This window comes from Aotus nancymaae, unplaced genomic scaffold, assembly GCF_030222135.1.
Source record: "Aotus nancymaae isolate 86718 unplaced genomic scaffold, 86718_ANA_hifiasm-v0.15.2.pri h1tg000062l, whole genome shotgun sequence".
In the NCBI taxonomy this organism is placed as follows: domain Eukaryota; kingdom Metazoa; phylum Chordata; class Mammalia; order Primates; family Aotidae; genus Aotus; species Aotus nancymaae.
This window is the reverse complement of record NW_026988476.1, coordinates 39,366,738-39,391,031: the sequence shown is the minus strand read 5'-3', so window position 1 is coordinate 39,391,031 and position 24,294 is coordinate 39,366,738. Positions and strand designations below refer to the sequence as shown.

General features: G+C 37.0%; 1 protein-coding gene and 1 non-coding gene across 17 annotated transcripts in view; one reads left to right on the top strand and one right to left on the bottom strand.

Moving 5' to 3' along the window:
* The window catches only part of ATP8B4 (ATPase phospholipid transporting 8B4 (putative)), a 397,582-nt gene that overhangs the window by 25,644 nt on the left and 347,644 nt on the right, over nucleotides 1-24,294 (top strand). For 15 of the 16 annotated variants that reach the window (XR_001105656.2, XR_001105657.2, XM_012442214.3 and 12 more), the window contains one exon: nucleotides 13,798-13,856. The exons of the other annotated variant lie outside the window; for it this stretch is intronic. Coding sequence is in view for 13 of the 15 variants with exons in the window: in XM_012442214.3 (XP_012297637.1) it covers nucleotides 13,798-13,856 (59 nt within the window). In the remaining 2 variants the exon portion in view is untranslated. The remainder of the gene's footprint in view (nucleotides 1-13,797; nucleotides 13,857-24,294) is intronic. 16 annotated transcript variants of the gene reach the window in all.
* LOC135270511 (U4 spliceosomal RNA) lies at nucleotides 18,648-18,787 on the bottom strand. Its single transcript, XR_010338673.1, has one exon. It is a non-coding gene; the product is annotated as a U4 spliceosomal RNA (small nuclear RNA).

The following is a 24,294-nucleotide window of genomic DNA, read 5'->3' as shown; positions in this document are numbered from 1 at the left end:
GTTTGATAAACTTTGGCTTTTAAGTAGATTATTTAGTCTACTTACATTTAATATAGTTATTGCTATATTTGTATCAGTAGTAAAATAAATCCATTATCTTAATATTTGTTATTATTCATTGATTTTCTCTTTTTATTGCTGCCTTTTGCATTAATCAAATATTTTTATTATTCTAGTTCCACCCACCCATTAGCTTGGTGGTCATGATTCCTTTCAACTTCTTTTTGTGGTTACTCTGTATAGTTGAATGAATACTTTTACTACTTTCTCAACAATGTTACAAATTTAGAATACTTTAACTCTTCTTATAAAATGTTTATGCTATCATTACCAAGTATTTAATTCTTCGTACTTTTTTTTTTTTTTGAAATGGAGTTTCACTCTTATTACCCAGGCTGGAGTGCAATGGTGCCATCTCGGCTCACCGCAACCTCTGCCTCCCGGGTTCAAGCAATTCTCCTGCCTCAGCCTCCTGAGTAGCTGGGATTACAGGCATGCGGCACCATGCCCAGCTAATTTTTTGTATTTTTAGTAGAGACGGGGTTTCACCATGTTGACCAGGATGGTCTCGATCTTTTGACCTTGTGATCTGCCCGCCTCAGCCTCCCAAAGTGCTGGGATTACAGACGTGAGCCACCGCGCCCGGCCTTCTTTGTACATATTAAGACTAGCAGTACAACAGTAATAAATCACATGTATTATTGTAAGTACAGTAATTATTTGTGCAGATTTACTTAAAACCTTTCTGTTATTTTTTATTTTTCTGCATTCTATCTAGAATAGTTTTTCTTCTTTCTTAAGATTTTCTTTCATTTTTTTTAAAATATAGGAATCCTGGTAATAAATTCTATCACTTTTTGTCAGTTAGAAAAAAGCATTTATTTTGCTTTTACATTTGAATGTGTATATTTCCACTGGATGTAGAATTCTATGTTGATACTCATTTCTTCTCATTTAAAGGTATATTTCCATTGCATTCAGACCTCCACTGCCTTTTTTGGAAAGTAAGGTGACAATCTGATTATTACTTTTTTGAAGACATATCTTTTTCCTTTGGCTGCTTCAAAAACTTTGTCTTTGAGCAGTATTACTATTATTTGCCTAGATATAGTTTATTTTTTTATCCAGCTTGGAATTCTTAGAAATTCTTCATTTTGTAGTTTGATGTCTTTTTAAAGTTCTGGAAAATTCCCAATCAGAATATCCTCAGATCATGTTTCTATCCCCTATTCTCGCTGCTCTCCCTTATGAGAGTACAGTTACACATGATAAACCTTTAACCATATATCTTATCTTTTGATGCTCATTTCTGAAGTTTTAAACTTTTCATCTCTTCATATGTAGTTTTCATATTTTCTACTGACCAATTTCCAACTTACTATTACCCTATGTTACTGTTGCTAATTTGCTGTTCAGATGCTGAATTCCGAATTTACTATATTTTCAAATTCTAGAGTTTTTGTTTGTTTCTTTTACATATATTTCAGTTCTTTAGTGAAATTCTCCATCTTGTTATCTATTTTAATGTATATGTTATGCAGTTAAGGTCCAAATCTGATAGTACTAATATCTGGTTCATCTGTTTCTATTTTCTATTTATTTCTTTTTGTTTTCAGTAATTTGATATTATCTTCTGCTATAACCACTAATTTATTATTGAATGCTAGATATTGTATATGAAAAACTGTAGAGGATCTGGATAATGTCTTCCTTCAGGAGTACTTTACGTCTGGGTGGCAGTTAGAGAAGGAGCAGATCATCTTGATCCAGTCAGGGACCAAGATACTTTTGAGGCTAAATTTAAATCTTCATAAGGTTTAGTATATTTTCGTTAGTTCTTCTCATCAAATACAATCCTTTAGAAGTCATTTGAAAACCTAGTATGTACCAAGACCCCTCTTCCCTGCTAGGCTCTGACCTCTAATTATTGTCTTTTCTCACTTCTGGGCAGAAATTTCCAAATGCATTTTTCTAACTCTGCATTTCTTCATTATTTGTGATTCCCAAGTATATAATCCAATTGTCATATTTTGGTTTAGTGAAAAAAAATTTTAAGTGAAAATTTTCATCCATAGAATTATACTTTATTATAAAACGCTTTTAAGTCCATTCCATAGAACCATTACCCCAGAACACCCCTTTGATCCAGTATTTGAGCCAATATCTGACATATGGGGTAAGCACTATTTGTCATTGTATTTGGTTGAGTATTGTCAGTCAATGCTACTTGAGTTAGAGTACCCCAGGGGACTTAGTTCTCTTCTACTGTTGCTCTCACAATTTGTTCAAACAGAACTTCCTAATATAAAGGTAATTATAAGTTTTAAATTTCTGGACTCTCTTTTGATGGCAGGATGAAATCTTAAGGTATATGAGGTAATCCAAATGTGATATTTCCTTTTTTCAAAAGCATCTAAAAGACAGCTAATCAAATATGATCTTTTCTATAAATAAAATTACTGTTAATAACTCAGAAATTAAAAGCCTACTGTGAATTGTAAATTTATCTTTCACATGGTAAAAAAGCTAATTTAAACATCACATTTCAGACCAAGTGAGGTGGCTCATGCTTGTATTCCCAGCACTTTGTAAGGCCAAGGCTAGAGAATCCTTTGAGCCCAGGTGTTTGAGACCAGCCCTATCAACATAGGGAAATCCTATCTCTAAAAAAAAGATCACATTTCAGTAATTTTGGCTAGTATGATCTTGTTTCACCGGAGTAGTGCTGGTTGTCTTATGAAAAATAAAAAGACATTGACTAGTCATTCATTCGTTCACTTTAAAAAAATAAACAAATTTATTACTCACAGTTCTAGGGATGGTGAAATCCAATTAAGTGTCAGCAGATTCAGTGTCTGGTGAGGCTTGCTTCCTGGTTCATAGACAGCTATGTTTTTACTGTGTCCTCACATGGCAGAAGGGATGTGGGAGCTCTCTGTGGTGTCTTTGACAGAGCATTGATTCTATTCATGAGGTCTCTGCCTTCATGACCTAATCACCTCCCAAGGCCCCATCTCTAAATAGCATGACTTAGGGAATTAGGTTGCTCAAATGATGTCCCAGAACCTGTGAATACATTACCTTACCTGAGAAAAGGAACTTAGCAGACACACTTAAGTGAAGGGATCTCGGGGTGGCGAGAATATCCTGAATGATGGAGTTAGGCCCAGGGTAACTGGATGGATCCTTCTCAGAGGGAGGCAGGAGGGTCAAGGTCAGAGAAGGAGATGGGACAATGAAAGCAGAGGTTGGAGTGGTGTGGGTCATGAGTCAAGGGATGTGGGCAGCTTCCAGAACCTGGGAAGACAAGAAACAGATTTTTCCGTAGGGCCTCTAGAAGGAACTCAGTCCTGTTGACACCTTAATTTTAGCCTTGTAAGATCTTTTTCAGACTGCTGACTTGCAAAACTGTAAGATAATGTTTATGTTGTCTTACGCCACTAAATTCATGGTAATTTGTTAGAGCAGCAATGGAAAACTGATGGAATTCGGAAAGAAGCATTCTGGCTGCTCTGCTGAGAATAGATGGTAGAGGGAAGAGACAGAAGCATTGAGACCAGAGGGGAGGCTGTTGCTATAGCCTGAGCAGAGAGGAAGGTGGCTTGGATCAGGGGGTGTGCAGAGGAAGCCTGAGAAGTGGCCGATTCTGAGCATTCAGCACCTTTCTTTTCTGCATCAAATCTTGGCTCCCTCATGTCTCTTTTTAAAGCCTTATTATCTGAATGTGTCATGAGTAGGCAAATAAAGTGAGGCTCACAATTTTTTTTTTTTGGTCTTTTCACACTTGGACTGATATTAGAAGGAACAGCTGCCTTGCTTCCCCTGCTGTGGAGATGTCCATATTTTACCCCATCTCAGGTGGCAGACTGTCTCTACCAAATTCCTTTTCATTATGTCACTGTGGTGTAGTTTGGGTCAGATGCTTGTCAAAACAACCCTGCACACTCCACAGTTTGTATAGGGCTATGTAAGTTCCCTTCAGAGCTGCCTGGGACAGGCAGGGATGCTTTTTGGCCACCCATCTGGATGTGATGTTCCTTTTCTCCAGTTTCTGTGGCTCTCTGACCTCTCTTCTGCTTCCTCACTGTGCACATATCTGTGGGCATGAAAACAATTTGAAGGCAGTCAGTGTCTTGTTTGTTTTGTCTTTGCTGAATAGCTATTCTAGCTAGATGAGCAGCTCTATTAGCCTTGCTCAAAGAAACTCAGTAAATATTTTTGGGATAAAACACTTTTCCTTGGCTCCAGCAAATTTTATTTGCCATATGAATTTAGTAAGCTGAGATACAGAAACCAACATATGTTAAAGAAACTCAGTTTATAGCCTCATGCATCTTAAAATGACAAACGTGAATTAAAAGCTTCCTGTCCGACCCCTGAGATATCAAGCAGAGAAGTGATCTCTTCAGAGCTCCTTCTTGCTTGTCTTTCTTTTATGCCTGGAGTTCTTTCCTCTCATTTTATGACAGGAAGCTTGCTTGGCCAACCCTTAGGTGGCCAGCTTGTGTTTCACAGAGGAAAATTAAATGCCTTCTAGCTTCAAGGCTCTTATAATCTTTGGGGCAGATACTGATTTTTTTTTCTCTGAGTAGAGATGTTACAGAAAGAAGGAAATGACTATTTCCCATCTTTAGAGAAAGCATTCTGATATTGGCCCAGTCCATAAAAATGCATTTTTTTTTTTTTTGCTATAGATAATCAAATTGTAAAAGAATGTAGATAGAAAAGAACAGATTAGAACAGGCACATATAAGAAAAGTTTTATACTCACACCTGTAATCCTAGCACTTTGAGAGTCCAAGGCGGGTGGGTCAACTGAGGTCAGGAGTTTGAGACCAGCCTGACCAACATGATGAAACCCCATCTCTACTAAAAATACAAAAATTAGCTGGGTGAGGTGTTGGGCACCTGTAATCCCAGCTACTTGGGAGGCTGAGGCAGGAGAATCACTTGAACCCAGGAGGCAGAGGTTACAGTGAGCTGAGATTGTGCCATTGCACTCCAGCCTCGCCTACAGAGCGAGACTCCGTCTCAAAATAAACAAAGTTTCAAAGAAAACAGTTTTGAACAGGAGTATTCTCAGCGCACTTTCCAAAGTCTCCAGGGAGAGAGGAAACATGCCCTCCAGGAAGGACTTTGCAGTGCAGCAGAGACCAACACTGGACGCGATGAAGCATAGGAAGTGACTGGGCCACAAGGTTGTTTGGGATGGGGCGTGTGATTTGATGTACATCTGGAGTATTGCATTCAATGGGAGGCTCTTCCCCATGTCTTTGACCTTTGGACCAAGGCAAACACCAATTTTCACTTTCCCAGTCATCTATGCACAGTACTACCACCATCTCTTTATACCCAGAATCTCCTCCAAGCTTCTTTTATAAGGGAGGTAGTTCTGTGTTTGCATTCTGACTCTATCGCATAATCTTGCTAGGCCCCTGTTTCCTCCTCTGTAAAGTAGGACTGATAACAGCGTGTACCTAATGGGATTGTTCTGAGGATTAATAATGAGTGTGAAACACTTCATGTAGTATCTAGCTTATAATAGGTGCTCAATTAATGTTAGCTATGATTATTATCATCATTACAGTAAGTCTTAAATCTCTAGTTGTGAATCAGTACTTATAGAAAGCTACATGCTAATGGTTTATATGGAGATTTTATTAATTTTTTTATGTAATTTGTATTAATCAGTTCATGTAGAAGGGGAATGAATAATGAATTAGTAAAAATTTTATATTTCTTTCTAAACTATAGTGAGCCCTGGGAGGAATAAAGCTCTCAAATCAAATTTTCCAACTATCTGGACTTGATGAGCAAATTGGCTCAGCCAAGAGAAAAACAAACCCAAGGCTCTTTAGTATTTGTTTGAATCCCCTAACTTTGTTTTCAAGCTCTCTTGTGAGGACAAGCTTAAAAAAAATTGTGGGAAGAGTTTTTCTTTTTTTCCTTCTATTCTTTTTGGTTTTCTGCTTAAATGTCAATAAGTCCCAGAAGCTGCAGGTCACCACCAGGTTTCAATAGGAAACCCCAGCTTGGGACACATATTTTTCAATTGTATCAGAATGTGTTTTGGAGTCAACTCAGGAAATCTTGGAGGCTGAGGAAATCTTTTCTTTAAAACTCTCCCCACTCATTGTTCTTTCCTTATGTCTTTAATGAATTGCTTTGGCTTCTGACTCATGGACCAGATTATGAAGAACGAAAGAAAATTAAGAAAGGAGGAAGCTTAAGTTATTGATTTAGCTTGAGGACATTTTTCAGAGATTTCTGACCCAACCCCAAAAAACCCACAATGACCCTAAACCCCAAGTGATATTTCATGTTTGGAGACATTGTTCAGCTTTTGGATCAGTTACCAGTCTTGCTCAGGAAATATCAGTCTGTATCACTGAGTTTTATATAGGGACCCCAAATGCTCCATGGTGCTTCATCATTTCATGATTTTGAGGGTCTTATAGCCAAGTGCCTGAGGCTGTTTTCTAAACCACATTTGGTGAAGGGCAAAATGCTCTGGAGTTAATTGAAGAAAGACTGTTGTATTTGTTAATTAGGGATTCATACTTGCTGTGATCATTCATGGGTCTAGTGGAAACTTGCTAACTCTTCCCTTTACTCTTGGTCTTATTAGCAGAGCTCATGTGTTGTCTACCTAAATACTAAGGTGTTATGAATTATTCACAAACTGATTTTTAGGAAAGGGTTGTAAATGACCTGTTTTCTTTTGCCTACTGGAAGTGGAAGGTGGATAATGTATAATTTATTATATTATGATGGAGAAGAGCTCAGATTAGGAGTTGGGTGTTGCCTTTGAGGATCTGGAGTAGAATCAATAGGCATTTGCCAATTTTCTTTGAAAATATTTAAAAAATTACTTCAAGATCCTCTTTTGAAATAATCATATTAGCAACTTTAAGACTGACAATTCAAGCTTGAGTTATATCTTTTTTTTTTCCTATTTGTTATTTTTCTCTTTTTTAAAAAAAGGAATTTTCTGATATTTTTCTGTTTACAATGTATTTTCCATCCATTTCCTCACTAAATGATTATAACACGAAGTGGCATTATTTTACTGAGAAATCATAAGTAAGGAGAGGTATGAGTTAAAATGTTCTTGTATAGTTACAGAATGATCATTGGCTTTATTGCCTCAAGGTCCAAGCATCTTTTTCTTTTATGAGGACTCTTTCATCAAACTGTCATTTTTATGGGTCCTAAAAATTTTCCTAATAAAGAACAACACCTTAATTGAAGTTAAAAATTTCTAGCAGGGGGCCAGACATGGTAGTTCACACCTGTAATTCCAGCACTTTGGGAGACCAAGGTAGGAGGATTGTTTGAGGCCAGGAGTTTGACACCAGTCTGGGAAACATAGTGAGACCCTGTCTCTAAAAAAAAAAAAAAAAAAAAAAAATTCTATCATGGTAGTATTATGTCCTGCTTATCTTTTAAACTTGTTTCTTAGTGATCTGATTACACTTTTGGATGTTCTGTCTGTATCTCTCCTTTCCAAATGGAAAGATAAGCATAAGTGGATATAGTTTTATTTTTAATATGAGCCAGGAGTGACTCCAATAAACCATCAACCTTATGAGATAATTCTTTTTTTTGCAGGGAAGTGGAGAGCTACAGATTAATTATTCTGAAATTTGGTTATTCTTTTTGGTAAATGTTTCTTAATATTTAACTGATTTATAAATGATTACTTCCTAAAATAAATGAGGTATCCTCATATAATTATCTTGGAGAATGTAACTGGAAGTACATGGCTCAGTGATAAGCATTCTATGAGTGCTTCATTGCTATCCTATTTAGTTGAGGAAGGCATAAAATTATATTGGATTTTATGACTTTGGGGGATTTAAGGCTATTTTCATCATCCTATATGGAGTAGCAATTTGAAGGCTTACTTATCTATTTTTCTATATTCTGGAACAGATTCAAAACAAATGTCTAAGAGAATTCTGCCTCTGCTGATGGCTGTTACCTTGGATCACTAGAATGACAAAGGATGGCACATGTTTTTGTTAGGCTCCTCAGGGGTCAAAAAATGTTGCAAATGCTATTACCAACTTGATTGTCTTATGAATCTTGTACTCAGTCAGAAATACAGTGTAGCAGCTCTCAAAGTATGTTCTAGGAAGTTCAGTATCAAGCTCATAGTCACATAGTATTTAGTACAATGTAGTTGATAGAAATAAGAGTGATTACTCAGTGCACATATAGCTTATGTATTCATTCAAATATCCCAAAATATATTCCTGGATTTATTCAAGTCAACAGAGAATGAGTACAGAGACCCCATGACAGGCCCCTCTGAATTGTGTTTTGGGATGATATCCTTAGGGTTGTTATAAAACACAGTTCCAGGAAACTTATTTTATGTTCTTTATATCAAAAAATGACTTTGTTATGAGGATTTCTTAGGGAAATTAATGTCTGAGGCTAGAATAACTAATAATTGTACTTTTCCTGAGAAATTGATTTATTATTGCCTACCAGAGTTACAAATAATTATACTTTTACTAATAAATTGACGTTTTTTCCTCACAGACTTTGTAAAATCAAGGGCAATATACAGGCATTCCTTTATTCTGTAGCATTTGTGGCACACCTGAATCAGGTGTGTGGGTCACTGGATTAGCCATTTTTATTATCAGTCTTGACTCTGGTTGATTATCACTCTTGCTTCTGTATCTTCTTCTACCCTACTGTACTTTAAACATTTAAATGAGTATTTTTCCTATTGTACATTCTTTTTTGTAAAATGTTTTATTTTAATTTTCATGAGTACATAGTATGTGTATATATTTATGGGTTATACATGAGATGTTTTGATACAGGCATGGAGTATATAATGATCACATTATGTAAAATGGGGTATCCATCCCCTCAAGCATTTTCCTTTGTGTTGGAAACAATCCAATTATACTTTTAGTTATTTTAAAAAGTATAATTAAATTATTATTGACTATAGTCACCCTGTTGTGCTGTCAAATAGTAGGTCTTACTGTTGTACATTCTTGAGTAGCTGTTTTATAAATGGTCTTGTCTGTAAATACTTTTGCAGAGATGTCTTTATTTCTCCTTTACAATTAATTGAGTATTTGGCTGGGTATAGAATTCCAAGTTTCAAAATATTTTTCTTTAAAACTGAAAAGAATCACTGCAATGTCTCCTAGCATCCTTATTGCTAGTGAGAAATGTCATGTTGGTCTGATTCTTGTGTTTCAGGCTAACCATTCCTTTTCTTTTGGAAGTTTTGGGGGTTTTCTCCTTGTCCTTGGAGCTCAAAATTTTATGAAAGTTTGTGGGTTCATTTTCATTCATCCCGATTAGTACTTGGTGGCCTTTCACTTTGAAGAGTTATGTCTTACTCTGGTACAGGGCACTTTTCTTCTATTTACTTGATTATTTTCTCCTATTCATTGTCTGTGTTCGCTTATCCTAAGTTTTCTCTTCACGTTTTCCTCCTCTTTGTCATTTTGATATGGATTTTATGAGATTCATCTAATCTGATCTTCCATCTTGTCCACTCTACTCTCTAGTGTGTCCAGTAAATATTTTTAATTTCTAGGAACCTTTTCTTGTTCTCTGTTTTCTTTGTTTAAATTAGCTTGTTTTTGTTTCATGGATGCCATGTCTTTTTAAATATCTTTGAGGTGTTGGGTTTGGTGGCTCATGCTTGTAGTCCCAGCTATTCAAGAGGTTGTGGTGAGATGACTGTTTGAACCCAGTGGTTTGAGACTGCAGTGAGCTACAATTGTGCCACTGCATACCAGCCTGGGTAACAGAGTGGTATGCAGTGGCACAATATAAAAAAAATCTCTATGTATATATATCTTCAAGGCACTAATGAGAATTAAAAAGAAACACCAATCCCCTTTTTCTACCTGTATTCAGGATTCTTTCTTCTTGTTGATTCCCTCATTTTTTGTGCTCTTGGTTTTTCTCAGCTGTCTGGTGACTTACTATTACTGGTTTGTATTTACAAATAAAGGACTAGATAGATTAGTGCCATTGCCAGGGTCTTTTTCTCTGCCAGGCCTCTCCTTTGAGCAGGAGGGAGAAGCCTGCTGACAGAGGCTTTTCTGTGGGTTAGTCAGGCAGTCTGGCAAATCCCACAGTGGCCTCAGTCAGGCAGGCTTTCCTAGGGGCCAAGTCGGCTGTAGCTGCTATAGAGGGGGCAGAGCTCTTCCCTCTCAGGCCTGAGTACCCACCCTTGGTTTCCTCCCCTGATGTGTTGCCTACCCTCTTTGTGGGCAAAGAAGGTGGTGTGGGAGATCCCAAATGGTTTAGTTATTTTTTAATTACTCTGAGGTGGTAATTTATATAATCAAATAGAGACACTTTTGAGAATGAAAGGGTAAACTATCAATTATTTTGCCAAGATAATAGGCATCACCTGGGCCTGTCACCCTGTCTGTAACATACTCTCAATCTTCATATTTACTGACTTTGGATTTACAAGACCAGTGCTCTAACCCCTGAGCTATAGGGCCTCGCTGACTCTGGATTTAGAGCTGCTCTGGGCTCCATTGGGAAGATCACTCTTCTAATTCTTTTGGCTAGAGTTATTCCTATCTTTTTTCTCCCAGTCAAAATCATCTCATCTGCCTTCTATTTTATTCTCTAGGCATTCTTCAAAATTTATGAACCTCTGCTATCCACTACCCTTGTTTTCCAGTACTGTTTGTTTTTGTTCTTAAAAAAATGTTTTGTGTCATTTCAGTGGGAGCTGAGAAAGAAGGGAGAAAAAAGCCATACTCAACTTGACATCTTAAACCAGAAGCTCTTTTAGCTCTCTTAGTCCACTTTAAACACGCGCACTTACTGTATTTTATACATCCTTATATGTTGCCTTACTCACTTTTGGAACTGGAGAAATTCAGTGATAATTGTGCAGGTGTGAACTTACACTGGTATGTCATCGACCCCTTGGTGACTAGTTTCCTTTCATTACTCTTACATATGGAAGGATCCCATGACGCCTATCAAATATCAGGCATTGGGTCATTGAACCTCTGAGCCATTCTCAATGGGAATAGTTATAGTTATGGGGAATTTGTTTTCAGATTCCTCTTTTTTGCAGGATGTGACTTACTGCCAAAAGTTCTTTCTGTTCCCTTATACACTGTGGCAGCACACAGAAGAAAGTCAATTCCTGCAAAGATAATTTAGGTGTAGTATGGTCAGGTTAAAGACAGAAAACTGTCTTAGAACCAAATCCAGTATTTTGCAGAACTTAATGAATGGATGCTAAATTTTCTGCCAGAATTAATCCAAGAAGACTTGGTTCAGAAAGATGATAATTATTAGAAGGACAGAAGCAAAGAATAAGACTTAATAAGAAGGATTTAGAAGCAAAAAGTGGGCATCCTGGCTCTCATTAGGTTTTGTGGGACAAGAGCAATTTGGATTCCTGAAAGGGGATCCAAACTGACCTACCATAGAAATTACTTGACTGCTTTGGGAACAGGCTAGTCCCTGTCCTTGTGGAGTGTGGCTACATGGAGATGCTGGACATGATGGTTTCTGTGTGGCTTACAGAGTCAAAATTCTGGTGTTTGGAGTGGGTAAAATTAGGTACAGAACTATAGAATTGCACTCTTGAATGTGCTTCATACTGAAAGTATACGAACTAAGCTAAAGCCAGTGAATATATCTGACTTTTGTTTTGCTGCTTTAATCTACAAATTACATGCAGCATGCCTGTGATCCAGGTTAACAGTTTGCCATGCAGAAAGAGCCCTGGCTCCTACCCTCCCAATAATATTTTTTGCTTTCCTGTCAGCAATTTTACTACTTCTGGGTTATGGTGGTGGTATATAAATAAATAATCTAGTTTTTTAAGCATTTAGATTTCCTCACCCTTCAAAGTACCACTTTGGGCTTGGATGTTTTATTTTATTTCATTTTATTTTATTATTTGACACAGAGTCTTGCTCTTGTCACCCAGGCTGGAGTGCAATGGCACAATCTCAGCTCACTGCAACCTCCACCTCCCAGGTTCAAGCAACTCTCCTGCCTCAGCCTCCTGAGTAGCTGGGATTACAGGCACCCACCACCACGCCCGGCTAAGTTTTGTGTTTTTTTTTTTTATTTTTTAGTAGCGATGGGGTTTTGCCATGTTGACCAGGCTGGTCTCGAACTCCTGACCTCGTGATCGCCTTGGCCTCCCAAAGTGCTGGGATTACTGGTGTTAGCCCACGTGCCTGGCTGAGCTTTGATGTTTTAATTCTTTGTTGGGGTATGAGCAAGAAAGAGAGGATGATGCTTTTAGGTCAAGATTTGAGGTGTTTCCTTCAGGTGAGTGGTTGGTTGACAGGTTGCTTCCTGGTGGGTTCTGGATTTCAGAGTTATAGGTTAGGAGCAATTAGTTGTTTTTATCAGCAATTTGTTGAGCTGGACTAGAAAACAGGAACCATCACAGGGAACTGTCTTTATTAGAGAGGCAAGAAGGAAACCATGCAGGTCGTTACTGGACAGACAAAACACTCTACAAATGGTAGAAACCCAGTCATAACCAAAGACAGGATATCATTTGTCAGGAGCAGTCCTTAGAAGTGATCTTCAGTCTTGGGAGTTGAACCACCAGGGCTACAAAGACAGATTCTGCTTGGACTTTTGGAAAAAATTTGTTCTTACAATTCATGGTACCTGGCATGCAAGGAGTGGGTGCTAAAATACATTCCTTCCTTCTCTCCTTCTTCATCTCCCTCATTTTCCTCATCTCCCTTCTGCTTCTAGCTCTTTACACTTTCCTTTTGCTCTTCCCTCCTCCATCCCCACATGTCTCCAAGTTACTTTCCACCATCCAGTCTCTTTTATCTCTCTGTTTGTCAGTGCCTTCTCTAAACTCAGACTCTTACTGCAATCCCTATACCTTTTACCACCTATCATCTACCCAGTTGGAGAACTGTGGGATTAAGGGAATCTAATGGTGAGATGGTCAAGTCACTCGCCCTGAGAGTTCAGCATTGACATCTGGTGGTTACCTTGCTGACTCTTTTCCCACAGTTTTAATCATTCCATCCTAAACCTTTGGTCAACTCTGGAAATAACTCTTCAGTAAACATGGAGCAAGAGTTCACTACCCTTACTACAAAACATGTTCTGCTGCTGTTTCTGGGTCACTGTCTTTTCTTGCCCTCTGCAAATTTTTAGTCTATACTGTAATAATCTTTGGGCTTATTGTACTTCTCGTACTGTTATTTGTACTGGTGTTTGCATTTGCTTTCAGAAGAGATTTTATTCTTTGGTCACTTCCAGCTAAGGGCAGGTCTTAGTCTTCTGATTATGTGTCATTCCTCTTAATATGCCTGGGCTGCTTATAAATATCACCTTTGGTTCTATGACCATAAGGTCAGTGACCTCACAGGCCACTTCTGTATGGTTTTATTTGGCTGTGTTAAATTTTGTGACTTTGTAGCAAAAAACCCCGCAAAACATTCTTTTCCAGTATGCATTTGACTTTGTCAGCTCCTTTTCTTAGGAACCACTTGAAGTTAAGAGAAAGGGTCTTTGCAGAGCTAAAGGGATGTAGAAATTGGAGACACATAATGTTTTGCTTTATGATTGGCATTAGAAGGACAATGAGAAACATTGTAGATTTCCATTTTGGGACTTTCCAACACATGTTCCAACATGTACACTGGAAAAAGCCAATGCCCTTCAAATTTGAAAGGAAAGAATTCTTGCAACCTTGACAACAAAGCAACCTAAGTGATGTTATTTTGATGAGTTATATGTTTCTGTGGGCCTACAATTTAATTTCATACCTGATTGATCTCTCTTTAGAAGTGGAACGGATAGTGAAAGCCAATGACCGTGAATATAATGAAAAGTTCCAGTATGCGGTGAGTAAAACACACATAATATGTACATACTGGGGTAGGTCTTACCTAAGGACAGTGGAATGCATGTCTTCTAGAACTTTCTGACTTCATCAAAAACTTTCTTTGTTGGCCCATTTTAATAGCAAGGTGCCATATGTTTCCATAAATACAGATCTTAGCAATGTTTACAAACTTACTTCTCTCCCACAAAGAGTAGTTGGTATGCTAATTGTCATGGGAAGACGATAAAATCTCTTCTTTCTCAAGAATTGATGTTTAGATCATTTTGGTACCCATTTGATTAGTAGTATACATGGGAATAATATGAAAATGAACCTTTTTTGTAGTGCTTGGTGATGGATGTAGTGACGTTAGCTAGTGGTTGATGAATGGCATTTGAGGGGTTTTCTCTAAGCAACTCAAGCTGAATGTGGAAGAATATACATAGGATAAGGTTCCCAGGTCCTGAATGATTGTATTTACAGAATGATTACATGTGTGGGCTTTAAGCTTGTACTGAACAATTTTTTTTAAGTGAGGATTTTCTTCATTGCCATAAGGAATATTTATTGAATGTCTACTAAGTGACTGGCACTGTCTTAGGCTGCAGTGGTAAACAACTTCATGAATTACATCGTGGGCCTTTATAAAGATCTTATTCTTCTGTGACTCAATCTAAGTTACTACCTAGAATCTTTCATAAGCTGTAAGACAGACAATTGGTAGAGTTGTTTCTGTAGGTGACATGTGGCCTATAAGACCTGTTATGTTATTGAGTTTACCAGTACATTTAATGAAAGAAAGTCTCAATTCAAAGAAGAGTGTGATGGCTATTAAAGCATAGAAATATAAGAGTCTCGGGCAAAATTTGGTAGTGTCCATTAGGCATTAGCTATAGGAGAGTTTTGGTCCATGGAGTTTTTTGTGTTTTGTTCCTATTGGCAGATCTTTCCCATATGGAGATGAATGCTTTGGGCTACTATAGCTTGATATTTAGGTGAGGTAGCTAACAGTTTCTTTTTTCTCATGCTGAGCTAGTCATGCAAACTTGTGTTTATAATTTGATTTTCAATGTAGGTTTCCATATAGGAATTTAGTATACCATCTCTGTGACAGATTTCTCATTGTAGAACAATATGCTGACACTCTGATTTTATTTATCAGTCTTGTAAGCTTGGTTAAAGTGAGTCACTCTTGAGACAAGAAATCCCTCTCAGGAGACTGATAAACATGCTTCTTAGCCTGGGGGAGGGAGTGGCTATAATTCCCTGAGGTGACAAATGTCACTCTGTATGGCCTCCTGACATATGGTCATTCAGTCCTGGTGAACACCAGACATGGCCCTATGCTTTTCCATCCATCCTATAGTCAGTCCTTTAACTGTAGAGAATGACCTCTGAAAGGCTTGACCATCAAGTCCCAAATCAGAGAACTAGATACATGTATATTTAAGATCTTGAGAGAAAACCCCAGCAGTAACTAATCTGCTATGGGGTAATTATGCATTTAAGTACTTGGCTGCATTTACTTGTTTTCCAATGTATAACAAGTATTTTCCTTCTGTGAGTAATAACCCTATGAGGAAAGCCTTATTTTGTTTGTGCTTTGTAAAATGGTATGCTCTTTTCAATTTACAATTATTTTTTCTTAATTAATGGAATATTGCAGACTCACAGAGAAATATGGGGAATAACAACATACCATGTGCCTACCACCCATATTGAATAGATGTTAACAATTTGCCATGATTGCTTCAGATCTTTCTTTCCTTTAAAAGTCATAAAATGCTAATGATATAGAGATGATTTTTCTGTTGAGCTTTCATGATATTGAACAAAAGCACACACGTTTGGCTGTGGCTCTTTTCTGTCGGGTTTCCTAATAATGACAAAACAGTAGAAGAGTATCCTGTGGCCACAGGAGATTGAACAAGGCAGCTCCATCTCTGAGTTAAAACATACCAAGATAAGAACAAAATTTGTGGGTTGACAAAACCAAGAATGACAGCAAAAGTTGAGAAAGAAAAGCTACAGATCAGAGAGGGGCACAGATACCCCAGATCAAAGGACTTCCATTGTGGCTCAAAGGGGATGAGCAGCTGCCATGCTCCTAGAAGGAGCACAGGACCTCCCACTACACCTGGCTGATGTTTCCTTGATTCTAGAACACCCAAAAGGATTACTGACCTTGCAGTGAGCTGTGGAGCCTCTCTCAGCCCCAGTCTATTCTGCTATATGTTGGGGATAATCAAAGTACCTATTTCATAGAGTTACTGTAAGGAGTAAAGTAGAATAAAATACAACAGTTCTATGAATGAGTCTAAGTAGAACTGGCATTTGAAACTATGCCTATCTGATTTTAAGCTTTATTTTTTAAAGTCGTAAATAGAATATCCTTTTAAGAAAGACAACATCCTGGGGTCTTTTGCTTGGCCTTCCCCAGCCTTAAAGAGTATCACTCCAGATGGAAATGAATTTTGAGAGGCTTCAACATATCCCAGGGAGAATGCTCATAATAATTGAAGAAGTAACGTCCCCACCAAAAAGCTGAAAAGGAGATGGGGATAAACCAAAACCTATTATGTAAAAGATGAAAGGAGAAATGAAATTCCCTCAAATGTAGTGGAAAAAGTATTTTAGGATAAGATACAACGTAGGTTGAATCCTTTCTCTCTCATTGTTACCTTGGGATCTCTATGTACTTATTTCTCTGAGCATCAGTTGTTTCATCTATGAAATGGGGGAATTTTTCTCATAGGATTATTAACTAAAGGATTAAATTACACAGTTTATATAACATATTTGATAATAAGACTAGCTGAATGTATTACATATTGTGTACCAGATCCTGTGCTAAGCTTTTTATATGGATTTTTCTCTTAAATCTGACAAGGCTGTGGGCAAGTACGCATAATAAATTTTAGATTCCCTATAAAGCAATGGATAAAGTATATCAGTAATAATAATCATAAAAGTATAAAATTGATAATTTATAACTTATCAATTATAAATTGATAAATGTAAAATTTCAGATATTGAACAGTTATATAAACTTGTAAACATTTTGTGGCAGATAATATGCCAACAAATGAGCAAATCTGTGATACTAAAGGTGTGAAAGTTGCTGATAAATTATGCAGATGATGTAATAGTAGAGAAAGCAATGCACCAAAACAAGAGGACTAACAATGTAAACGATTGTGGTAGTAGAGGCCACCTTCCCAGATAAGCCATGTTGAAATGACAGTCATTCAGTGAGAAGGTTATTGATTACCTACTCTGTGCAGAACATTTGATGAGTTTTGAAATTTTTCTTACAATCTCAGCATGGATATTGACAGATACCTACTTAACTGTGATAGTAATAATAAAGATAGTGATAATAATAGCTTAAAACAGGTCAGGCTCACCATATGAAAGGCATGGTTTTAAGCACTCTACTATATGAACCATATTTAATCTTGTAACTAGTCCATGAAATACTGTTATTTCTTATTATCTTTTTTTAGTACATTAAAACATTAAGCCATAGAGATCTCACTTAAGTTACTTGCTCAGGGTCACACAGATAATAGCTTACATCCATACAGCTTAAACTCAACTGTGGACCAGGTGCTTTGAACATATTTTAATCTTCCACAAAACCCACTGAGATGAAGATGGGGCTCCAGTTAGTAAGTTGTCTAAGTCATGCAACTAAGAGGCAGCAAAACTGGAATTCTAATGCAGATTGGCTACATTCTAAAACCTATGTTTTTCTCGTGATGTCATGTAGCTCTTTTGACCAATCTTGGAAAACAGACCAAAAAAAAAAAAAAAAATACAAACAAAACAAAAAACCAATCAACCAACCAAACAACAACAACAAAACAAACCCCAATCCCTTCCCCTTCCCTCACATAACCACTGGTAAATATACTCTAAAGACAAAGGTAGATAAAGAAACACAATTTTACAATGTGAGGCTAAGAATGGCCTTAAATATTACCCTGGGCTTTTGCAGGTAAGAATTTGGAAGAAAAATTTACAGATAGCTCAGATAAATTGTGCAATTTAAAGAAACATTAAACCTGGCCAAGCAAACTTTTTTCCTGGAAGGCTGGCAGAAGATACTTCAGTAGTTTGAGAACCTTCATTTATCAACAAACTCTAAAGCTGCAAATCACATTACAGGACATAGCACAGGCTTAAAAGTGATCAAAAGCACTTTTGAGAGATAAAGGGTTTAGAACATAAAAGATAAGTTTAATGATTATAAGTCAAATTAATTTGTAAATTAGACATGGTACTGTGAGAACTGGAAGGTAAAAACAAAATTGCAATAAGGATTGAGACTGCCAAAATGTGTAAAACAAAATGAGATTGAAGAGTGGAGGGAGAGTGAGCCAAGTGCTAGAATTATTATTCTCATTAGAAGGGAGTTCAATGTTTTCTTGATTAATAATAGGAATGAATAATAGAATTAATGAAAACAGTTGTATTAAAACATGTTAATGTTAATAATGGTAAAAAAAAAAAATTGTGAGTGAGCCAAACAGCCAGACTCATTTCTGTTAAAAGGATTTCAGAGTGAATGGTAGAAGTGGTGAAAACAGTTGAATTGTATTAAAATGTATTAATGTCAAAAGATGTTAGAAAGTGTTAGCTTAATTATAGCTATTTTCTGATTTTGTTTAAAAGTTTAAAAAAATGATGATGGAAAGCACTGGTTCCCACTGGTTCTTATTCTCTCACTGTCTTTCACATAGGCCCAGGCACTATCTATCCCCATTCACTTCTCTTGAACTTTTACAGAATTTGAGAAGGGAGATGAACTCATTTGAGTGATGAGAAACTTATCTTGTCTCAAACTTAGAAAATTCAGTAAAGCGAAGCACTTAATAAATTTTCAATTAGCAATAATCGCGCCTCGGATAAACCTCATTGGCTATGATACTGCCACTGCGCAAAGCTTACACTTAATAAATTTTATCTGAATATATATATTTGAGATGTAGTCTCGCTCTGTTGCAGGCTGGAGTGCAGTGGCATGATCTTGGCTCACTGCAACCTCCACCTCCTGGGTTCAAGCGATTCTCCTGCCTCAGCCTCCCGAGTAGCTGGGATTACAGGCATCCGCCAACACATCTGGCTAATTTTTGTATTTTTAGTAGAGATGAGGTTTCACCATGTTGGCCGGGATGGTCTTGATCTCTTGACCTCGTGATCTGCCTGCCTCGGCCTCCCAAAGTGCTGGGATTATAGGCATGAGCCACTGCGCCTGGCCTATCTGAATATATTTAATGCATAAAGGTAGATGGGCAGTTTTTAAAGGATTTTTTTCCTGAGAGGAATTATTGATCCCACATAGGAAGTACATAGGATTATGTAAATTGGTGAAGCTTTAACCAATAGTTTTACATGCTTAGAAAGACTCCCACCCAAAAATTATTATTCTAATTGTATAATTTATTCCTAGAATCTGAAAATGCCTTGTTGATATCATGGTTATTGGATGAAATCTATTGCCGTTCTTGTGATTTTTGTGGTTGGTAAAACAATGCCCATTTGGATTTTCCAAAGTGTTCATTCAGTGCAAAAATATGGTTGAGTGCCTCCAACTCCCAGCAGTCAGTGCTACAATCACACCACTAAGCTCACTGCAACATGAACTCCTTTTATTTCCCTCCCACCCATTAAAACAAGACATTTCCATAGTCAGGAAACTTCTCTTTCCTCTTAACTCAGAATCTAAGTGGTTGAGAGAAGAGTAGAAAAATATGGTTCACAGTCATTCTGAGTATGTGAGCTGAGATGGTCACTGGGCCTCTTTAGGCCCACATAATAATGATGTATCTGTGTTTCTCTGAGAAAAGAATGACTTAACAGGCAAATTTCATGTTCCTGTGTGTGGGGTGCATAGACAATTAATTTTTCCCTTTTCTTTTATAGAAATAAAAATCATTTTCAAAATTTAATATTCACAACGTACCTGCTCTATACCTAGCAACATGTATGCTTGTTGCCTTTTCCTTATTTACTTTCCAGAGAGTATTTGAGGTAATGTACAAAAAGCATATAAAGCTCAAAGGGATAACAATATATGAAGAAGCTAGTATAGGAAGAATATGTTTAGGTGGACCCCAAAGTACATGCTACAAGGACCTTACAAGGACCTGCCTGCTTAGACTAGCAGTGTGTTGAGTGCTACTGGAGCTATTAAGAAAGGGGGTACAAATTTTTCTTTCCACCTTCGAGGAGCAAATATAATCTACTCAGGAAGAGAAGCCCAGCACAGTAGAATGAACCTAATAATAGGTAAAAATGAAAAGATGCTGCAAAATTCTAATTTTGTGATGTGGCCTGTAAATGCTAGGGAAAGGAGAGCTCAAAGTACAAGAAAATATTTGAGAAAGTTTTGCCAGAGGGAATGGGAAGTGATTCATGTCTTGTTTGTTTATTTGTACCACCAATGTTAGCAAGGAGAGGCAGGAGCAAAAGCCTGTAGTCGGACCTTAGACTACAGGCTAAGAAGTGAGAGTGTGTCATGAGGAAATATGGCTTGGGTAGGTGAGACCAGACAGTTTAAAAAAAGAGTTTAAATATGAGGTAATTGGCTGTCAGGAGCTGGGGAGTCACAAAGTGAAAAGGGATTTTATTTGCCCTCCAGATAAAATAGGCCAGATACCCAAATGGAAATGGCCAGGTTAATATGGAACAGAAGTTGGATGTGGTGAGAGCTGTAGATTTAAGAATATCAGCTAGAAGGAGATGCTTAAAGTTAGGAGAGAAGTGGGACTACTCGTTAAGCAGTGATGGAACGTGTTGAATGTGAGGTATGGGGAAACTCAGTTTGTTAGAGAGTGGGAGGGAGAGAACTTAAGAAGGAATGGAGGACAGAAGGATGGACATGAACGAAGAGAGGATGGTGGAGGAAAGTGTTAAGGAAGGGAAGGGTCTCAGGAAAGAGGGAATGGTGAACAGGTCTAATGGTAGGTACCCATGAGGTTAAGAACTAAGGGAAAGCATCTTTAATAGAAGGAAGTAGCTGGAGGACCTCAAGAAAGCAGTTTTAATGTTTTAAGAAAGTTGAGGCTTGAAAGTCAGAGGGCAGAAAAAAATGGCACAAACTGTAAAAAAAAGAAAGAGGGAGTGAGGTTGAATTAATTCAATTATTAGCTTGCAATAAAAAGGAGAGAAACAGTATAAAAGCCTTCAGGCTTACTGAAATTTGGTCAACCATTTAAAAATCAATCTTTCACATATTTTAGCTTTTTAGGTATGTATTTAAAATCCATGGAAGGGTAAAACTCTACAAATATTTTATTTGGGAGACTCTAGGGATGTCACCATGTTGAAACACATCCCCAGACTGATGGGACATTTGGGTTTCTCTATCTTTTCGTCTTGAGCAGCATAGTTGTACTGCCCACATGACATAGATCCTCACCTATAGGCCTGATGACCGGGGCAATTCATGCACCAGCTGAAGAGTCTAGATGATGACAAGCAATGTGACAAGTTGGAATTAGTCATGGAAAGCACCAGTAACTTGTATTTGTTATGGGTTTTTCGTTGTTAGTTGTTGCTTTTTTGTATTGGGGCATCACCATAGTAACAGTGGCTTTTAGCAAACATTGAAAATGGCTTCTGTTTTGTGCGCTGTTAATATCTGTGTATGTTATTCTGTGTTTGACACGGCAGAGGTTTTAATTTTTTCTTTATAAATAATTTACTTGTAGAAGAAAAGATATTTTTTGGACATCTCTCAAATTCATTTTCTTTCTGGATTGAAGAGTATAAAAGCATAAATATTTTTTAATCTTTTTGACATCTGGTTTGTTTAAATAATGTTATTCTTTGGCTAAGCATTTGTCTGACTTCTTGTTTCTCTAATTTAGTTTGCCTGTTTTAATCTTTTTTTTTTTCTTGCCTCTGAATTTCTATTCCTAAATGTTCTAAAATGGCACATTAAGGTAATTAAATAATCTACTTAAGTTCTCTGAGGTATTTGTTATTTACCTGTTCCAGGCTTGAGATAATTTCAAGCATCTTCATAAACTAGTTCCCATTCCATCTGCTTTAAAAAGTAAAGTTTTAGTAAAAAAAAATACAGATTTATTTTTACTTCTACTTTCTTCACTGCAGTGGTACAAAACTGAAAAGTATGCAAGCAGTATGTAATTGGAATTATAAGAGTTAAAATTAGCAGTGTTTGATGAAAGAATTTTGCTCTATTATAGCTTGGCTATAATGCAATAAATTTAAGATTGAGAAATGAAAAGATGACATAGAAGAGTAAGTTATTTGTGAAGAAGGAACTATAAATGCAGCTTCCTTTGTTGGCAAATACTTCATGAGAATAATCCATAAATCAACTGTGTGGATGAAATTGGGCAAGTTCAGTAACAACTGAGAGTTTAACGGAAAAACCACGAACCCCAACGGTCTCAAAGTGGTTTTTATCTTGTTTTGTAATCTTCTTTACTGGACCAAATGCTCTGGTTCTGGGAATCAAATTGCTAAAAGATTATAACAATCATCTTTTATATTTTGTTGTTGAAAGATCAAATCATTTATGTAAAAAGGTAGTCTTAAATTCATGTCCATTATCATGAAACCAGTGCCCAGATTACTGTCACATTTTATACCTGACTTTCTATGTAGTTTCTTTTCTTTGATAAATAAAAATTGTATATACTTATGGTACATAACATGATGTTTTGAAATATGTATATATTACAAGATGACTAAATTGAGCTAATTAACATATGCCTTGTCTCACATAACTTACCATTTTTTGGGGGGATGGGAACACTTAAAATCTACTGTCATAGCAATTATCAAGTGATATGATTTGGATCTGTGTTGCCACCAAATCTCATGTCTAATCATAATCCCCAGTGTTGGAGGTGAGGCCTAGTAGAAGGTGACTGGATTATGAGGATGAAGTTCTCGTGAGTGGGTTAGCACCATCTCCTCAGTGCAGTTCTCATGATAGTGAGTGTGAGTTATCCTAAGATCTGGTTGTTTAAAAGTGTGCAGCACCTCCTCCTTCTCTCTTTTGCTCCTGCTTTGACCATGTAAGATATGTCTGTTTCCCCTTTGCCTTCTGCCATGATTCCACATTTCTTGAGGCTTCCCCAGAAGCAGAAGCCACTATTCTTCCTGTACAGCCTGCAGAACGATGAGCCAATTAAACGTCTTGTCATTATAAATTACCAGTCTCAGGTATTTTGTTATAGTAGCATGAGAAAGGACTAATATATCAAGTATACAATATGCAGATTTAGTACAAAAGCAAGCTACTTAGGCATTGAAGTTAAACTTGAAGATACTATAATACTTTAAAAATGATCCAAGACTTGGGTTATATACGTGTGAATAAATCCATGTCTGTTGCATAAGTGTGTGTACAGGGGTAAGGTTGTAGTTGTGAGGGAGTGTATACAGTCGTGTAAGAATGTTCTTGCTTGAATGAGAGACTGTTCTCAGAGGAATTAAGCAGAGGAGAGCAATCAGCGTCACATGGTGAGATTGATGACCTAAATCTCTAGTTCCTGATACCCTTGGCTTGGTGTCTCTAGCAGCCCTGATTGTGGGTTTTATGTATACTCCTTGGTTGTCAATCGTGTGAATCAGGACCATATTATTACAGATGTGGCTGTTCAGATGTCATCTAGGTATGTTGTAGATGGTGACATCATCTTATAACAATTGTCTGAAAGTTTAGGGAAGAAGGGCTTTTTTTATACAAAAGGAAAACTTGATTTCTTAGGTACTGCAAGGAAATTAGCTTAAGTAATAATACACTGTGGAATCTCAGTTTGGAATTATCCTTTAAAACTTGTCCATTTAATTCTCTATATACAGAATTCTAACCAACTACACATCCTTTCTGTGCTTATATCCCTCTAGAAAAGGGGACCTCATTACCTCCCCAAACAGCCTTTTCCATATTTTGGTAGTTTTAATCATTTGGCAATTTTTTCATCAGTTGAGCCAAATTGATATTCTCTTGCTTTATTCTCCATTGTTTTAGCTTTTCTTCAGAGGCCAAAGCAGAGCAAACATGTCTTCTGTTTTATGTAATAACACTTCTGAATTTGTATTTAAAATATCGATCATGAATTCATTGAATAAACCCATCTCCAGGAAAATCACCTGCTATTCCTTTTCTTTTCAAAGAGCCTCAGCTTTTCTATAACTTCTTCAAGTGGGTTGCTCCAAAGTCAAACACAGTATTCTAGAATTTATTTGACCATTTTGAAGTACAGAAAGATTATTAATGGAGTCTAAGACTGCACTATCTTTTCAGTGACCGTTGAGTCTATTAATCTCATATTAATTTTATTTTTATTGTTAATAATAAGGACTATGTCACATTTATCTCCATATCTTGCTTGTCATAGGGCTTGTTGGCACATAATAGGCACTTACTCTGTCATTAAACTATTCCTTTTATTTTTGTGTCTATGTGG